Source organism: Malus domestica, chromosome 04 (genome assembly GCF_042453785.1).
Source record: "Malus domestica chromosome 04, GDT2T_hap1".
Classification (NCBI taxonomy): domain Eukaryota; kingdom Viridiplantae; phylum Streptophyta; class Magnoliopsida; order Rosales; family Rosaceae; genus Malus; species Malus domestica.
Window position 1 is genome coordinate 10,651,935 of NC_091664.1, and position 4,984 is coordinate 10,656,918.

The window sequence follows — 4,984 nt, forward strand, 5'->3', positions numbered from 1 at the left end:
AGGGGCAAAGTAAGAGCAAGTATAAATTTCGGACTGACTGACGTAGATAAGCCTATTATCAATAAAAAGGGCACTTATTATGCTCCATATTATCAATTTACCCATACATGCTCCCTGTCCAATGATTAGTTTGTATGGACATGTGACATTATTAAGGCCTGGTTTGGTACTGAGGTGATTCTGTAAAAAAGTGGGAGCTGTTTTTGTGTTTGGTAAACATTTAGCTTCAGTTTTTTTTCACAGTTTTTGGGTGAAAAAAAGCCAAAAACAAGAAGCTGCAAAACCCAGTTTTGAAAAACTGGTTTTTTTTCACATCTGTTTTACATAAAATTTTACCAAACACTATAATACAGTTTTTTTTTTTCAAAAGCACTTTTACAAAAAAGTTTACCAAACACTCTGCTACTTTATTTCACAGCTGCTTATTCTCACAGCACAGCATAATCAGTTTTTTTTTCAAAGCACAGCAATACCAAACCAACCCTAAATCTATCAAATACCGAAGGAAACTATGGCGCCTCAAAGCACTTTTTAGCAAGGTATCCTCAAAGGTGGGAGAAGTTTTTAGTTGTAATTGGAACACGGATGGTACACCACGTGTTTTTATGCAAGTGGTGAAAAATTTTAGTTTTTAAGTTATTAACCTTTTAACACGCATAACCCACCATTTATACATAGACATGTGGTGTACCACCTTATATGACGGTCACACTGAAAAATCTCTCCAAAGATGTGGTTATCATTTTGCCAAAAGTAAACCTACTTGCACAAATTTATAGAATTCATGCTTTTAGTTGAAAGAAAGTCATTGAATTTTTTTTTTTGACTAATTGGATTATTAGTCCCCAATGATAGGGTAATTGAAAGATAGTATCTGTGGTAAAAAAAACTATGATATAAGCTCTTATGGTGAAGTCTGTTAGGATTTATGCGCAAAATTAAAAATTTTGTTAACTTTCTGTTAATTGTTAATATGTAAGCCACACATATTAGGCTAACATGGAGTTCTCCATACACATATTAGGCTAAAACGGAATTCTTTGCTAATTGTTAGCACGGACTGGCTCGTGTACTAATAATTAACATAAAGTTGACGGAATTTTTAATTTTAGGCATAAATATTCCTAACAGACTTTATCACAGGGCTTAAATCCTATTTTTTTTTTTTTTAAGATTTTGGCTATATTTTAACTACCTTATTATGGAAACTATTAATCTAACTAAGCTTTTTTTTTTAATAAAAAACACGATATTTTAATAAATAAACTATAAGCGTGCAGGACGTCTGCATATTAAGCAATAAACTCGGAAGAAAAAACTTCGGAACATTTAATCAAGACCCAAAGTCAAGCTCATACAACAAAATCTTGATATCATGGGTGACTAGGAGTCAAATATTCTGTACAATCAACGGATATAATAAAAAGAAAAAAATCACTTAAGTATTCCTCCTTATTTATTAAATTTTAAGTTTGATTCTCGTCAAAAATGAAATTATTATTAACATATTATAAAATTAAACCCACTGTTTAGCTTTTAGTGTATCGTTTGTTAAAAAGGAAATAAAAAGAAAATAAAAAAGAAAAAGGCAAAAGGAAATGTGAAAAAGAAAACAATGGGCCTGGGCCGCCTGGCCTAAAAGAACAAAAGAGAGAACTTTTTGGGCAGATCACGCCATGGCCTAGCGACACGTAACAATGGCGGCAACACTTGTACGGTGACGTTTGGTGACAATACTAGAACCTTCCAGCACATCGATTGAATTCTTTGCGTCTCTCTCTTCCGCCATTGGAGTCGGTTGAGCTAGCTTATCAAAACCCAATCAACAGAGGCACCTGGAAACCCCTTTCATCGAAGCATTTGCTACTGAGCCGATTAGGGTTTTCTGCGGTTCCGATTCAATTTCCTCCGATTTCTACTTCCTTTCCGACGAGGTACTCATTTCTTAACTTTTTTTTTTTTTTTATTGTAGAAAAGCAATTCACATGAAAAAATGAAAAATAAAAAATGATCATCCTCTATGATTTAATTGCGATCATTGCTTTGTTTGATGATTTGTGAATTAATACGTGATTTGGTGTAAATTGATCATTTTCTTGTTGAATTCTGACCCGATTTAGGGCTTTACTTTGCGATTTGTATAGGAAAGAAGTTTCTAGATTTAGGGTTCATGTTGCTAGTAGGGAAATGCTTATAGCTTGCTTTACAAAATTATCCGGATTAATCAAATGAATTTCAAATTTTGGTGACTCTGGATTGTGGAAAACGCTTCATCCACTGCATGTGTTAAAGTTAGGGGTTGCCCCTTTTTTTTGTCAGGGATTATAGTAGCTAGAAAATGCAGAGAGGCAGAGGTGGACCAGGTGGGAGGGGTCCTTTCTCCGACTTCAATGACCCGTTTTCCGGTTTTGGGGGCTTTGGGGGATTAGGGGGTCAGAGGAGTTTGATTTCTGACTTTTTTGGAGGAAGGGATCCTTTTGATGACCCGTTCTTCACTCGCCCATTTGGAGGTATGTCCCCGTTTGGAGGTATGTCTCCATTTGGAGGTATGCCCCCATTTCGAGGGATGTTGGAGTCGAGTGTTTTTGGTCCAAGTGGTGCCAATTTTCCGGATATGCAGCCAAATGGGTTTATTGAGCATCAGGCTCCAGAGCCCAAGAGATCACGGGGCCCTATCATTGAGGAGATAAACTCTGATAATGAAGACGAAGATGCTGACAATGAGAAAAAGGAAAATCCTCGAAAGCGCAGTGGACCGAGCAATGAACCATATGTTGAGGATCCTGATGATGAAGTTGAAGGTAGATTGTTTTATTTAGTTTATTGCTGTTGGACCTTGGTAATTGTTGAATGTCTTTTTTGAGTCCAAAATATTTAGGGCTACTTTTTCCCCTTTGGTGCAGAGAGGAGCAGCAAGCAATTGCAGCATAGGGACAACTACAGCCGGTCTAATTCTATGCAAGCGCAGCCTCAAGCTCACAGCTACACGTTTCAGAGCTCCACCGTCACTTATGGTGGTGCCAATGGCGCATATTATACATCCTCCAAGACAAGGAGGATGGGGAGTGATGGGGTAAGTAGTTGTGAAAGATTCATGGCGTTCCTTTTTTACCCTCGTAGTTCTTTTTCTCATTTCCACTTTTTGTGTGGGTAGCTGGCTTTTGAAGAAAGCAAGGAAGCTGATAGTACTTCTAGGCAAGCAACTCACAGGGTATCAAGAGGGCTCCACAATAAGGTGTTTTATGATGACATGCGGATACTTATGCTGATGTCTCTTTTGCCTTTTGGATTCAAATCTTTGGTCATCAATTTCATGACGTCCAGTAGGACACTTACAGTGAGGATTCTTCTTTTAGGGCCATTCAGTTACGAGGAAGCTCAAAACGGATGGTAAGGTGGATACAATGCAGACCTTGCACAATCTTAATGAAGGTATGTGGACCTTATACACGATGCCATGTTTGTGCAACAAGGTTCTTAAGAAATTGTTTTAGTATATAGAGAGACTAACTTGGAGTATCTGATTGGTTCAATACTAGATGAGCTTTCCGGGTTTGAAGAAGCATGGAAAGGAACTGCTAAGAAACATTTGCCTGTATTGGCTGATAAATTTGGTGGATATGAAAATATAGGTGAGTTTATATTGTTTACTAATCTGAAATCATGCATTCAGCAATGGTCAAATATCATTTTTGCGTTTTGATGTTGACCAAATGTTCTGCGTACAAAACTGGGCAACATATTTGGCGTATGAATACTGGCTGATTTCTACTGCTTTACTTGATTAAACTGTTTGTTTACTGAATATACCACTAAGTGGGTGAGAAAGAATTCCTGGATGAATTCCTCAAGGTTCTTACAGCTTTCTAGTGCCTGTTTGTATATTATTTTCTGTCCCTTTTCAAGAGGTTTTGAGAGGTGCTTTGTCTTGTTAGTTTGCGTTGGCAACCTGGAATATATTCAGGGATAACGAGTTGTAATTGTGCAAGTGCTACAGGTGCATACTATACCATGAACCTATTTGCATATGTTGCTCGTCTGTTCCCTTTTTATGAGGGGAGCTATTTTAGGATTTAGTTGAATGGAGGCCAACGTTAAAAATGAAAAATTATGAACTCTTATTATTGTCACAAACCAACTGGGCCCCGACATGTTTTTTTCATTTTAACCCGTAGCGGTTTTTTGTTCGTTTCTAGGAGCCGGCAGCAGCGGACATGGGCAGGCTAGTCGGCAAGGTTGGGCGCTTCCATCCAATGAGCATGTACAGAACCCCGGCAATATGATTGAAGATGCTAGAGACAAGGCGGGAGGATCTTCTCACTCAAACAAGTCTGGTAGTAGGATGAGAGCAGATGTAAAGGACACGAGTGGCTATTCCCGTGGGAGAGGAAGAGCGTAGATTCGAGCTAGCACAGTGAGTGCCTAATATGCCATCGGTCCCATTGGACTCGTGCTTTACCGCATAATAGCGTAGTGTTTTGTTGCATATTTTGTGGTCATGGCCGAAGAACATCGGGTGTTGGTAGCGGGCATATGTTTACGGTTTAGTTTTAATTGATGCTATGTGAGATGGATATGGTTATGTAATCTTAATCGAGTCTTATCTGATGCCCATGAATCTTTGATTAAAGGGGTTCCGTAGTTCATTGATAATGGAGAATAAACATTCACGGAGTTCCTTCTTTTGGCAAATTAATTCTGTTCTTTGTTTCGATGTGTATTTTGATGGATGGCAAATTAATTAATTGGATGATATTTAGGTACTCACTAGTCTCTGAAATCTGACGGGTGTATCAATCAAAATGGTAAGTAAGAATACAAGTAAGGAACAATTACGTAAAATGAAACAATGGTGAGCGTAGTAGGCAGACGAACACGGAAGGTGGTCAAAGGTGGTCAAAGTGTCATGTTTAGCCTTGTAGTTTTGCAAGAAATTATTTTTTAATGAATAATGCTAGATCATATTTTATATCATCTTCAACCG

The 4,984-nt window shown here is 37.9% G+C and overlaps 1 protein-coding gene across 3 annotated transcripts; it reads left to right on the forward strand.

The window, feature by feature from the left end:
* Window positions 1-1,652: 1,652 nt before the first annotated feature.
* On the forward strand, window positions 1,653-4,674 carry LOC103408296 (uncharacterized). Of its 3 annotated transcripts, none has more exons than XM_008347153.4 (7): window positions 1,653-1,934; window positions 2,320-2,801; window positions 2,904-3,073; window positions 3,155-3,235; window positions 3,357-3,432; window positions 3,540-3,632; window positions 4,197-4,674. In XM_008347153.4, exons 2-7 carry the CDS (start codon window positions 2,339-2,341, stop codon window positions 4,397-4,399), a joined length of 1,086 nt encoding a protein of 361 aa, XP_008345375.2. In that variant the 5' UTR covers window positions 1,653-1,934; window positions 2,320-2,338; the 3' UTR covers window positions 4,400-4,674. The 3 variants fall into 3 exon arrangements, 2 of the variants coding, with proteins under 2 accessions (XP_008345375.2, XP_070676591.1); XR_011579965.1 differs by having other exon boundaries at window positions 1,668-1,934; window positions 3,540-3,997; XM_070820490.1 differs by having other exon boundaries at window positions 1,759-1,934; window positions 2,145-2,801.
* The last annotated feature ends 310 nt before the right edge of the window (window positions 4,675-4,984 follow it).

Coding starts and splice junctions, on each gene's coding strand:
- LOC103408296 (XM_008347153.4), top strand. CDS start 2,339: ATGCAGAGAGGCAGAGGTGGACCAGGTGGGAGGGGTCCTTTCTCCGAC. Junction 3,236..3,356: donor CAAGAGGGCTCCACAATAAG/GTGTTTTATGAT, acceptor TTCTTCTTTTAG/GGCCATTCAGTTACGAGGAA. Junction 3,633..4,196: donor TGGTGGATATGAAAATATAG/GTGAGTTTATAT, acceptor GTTCGTTTCTAG/GAGCCGGCAGCAGCGGACAT.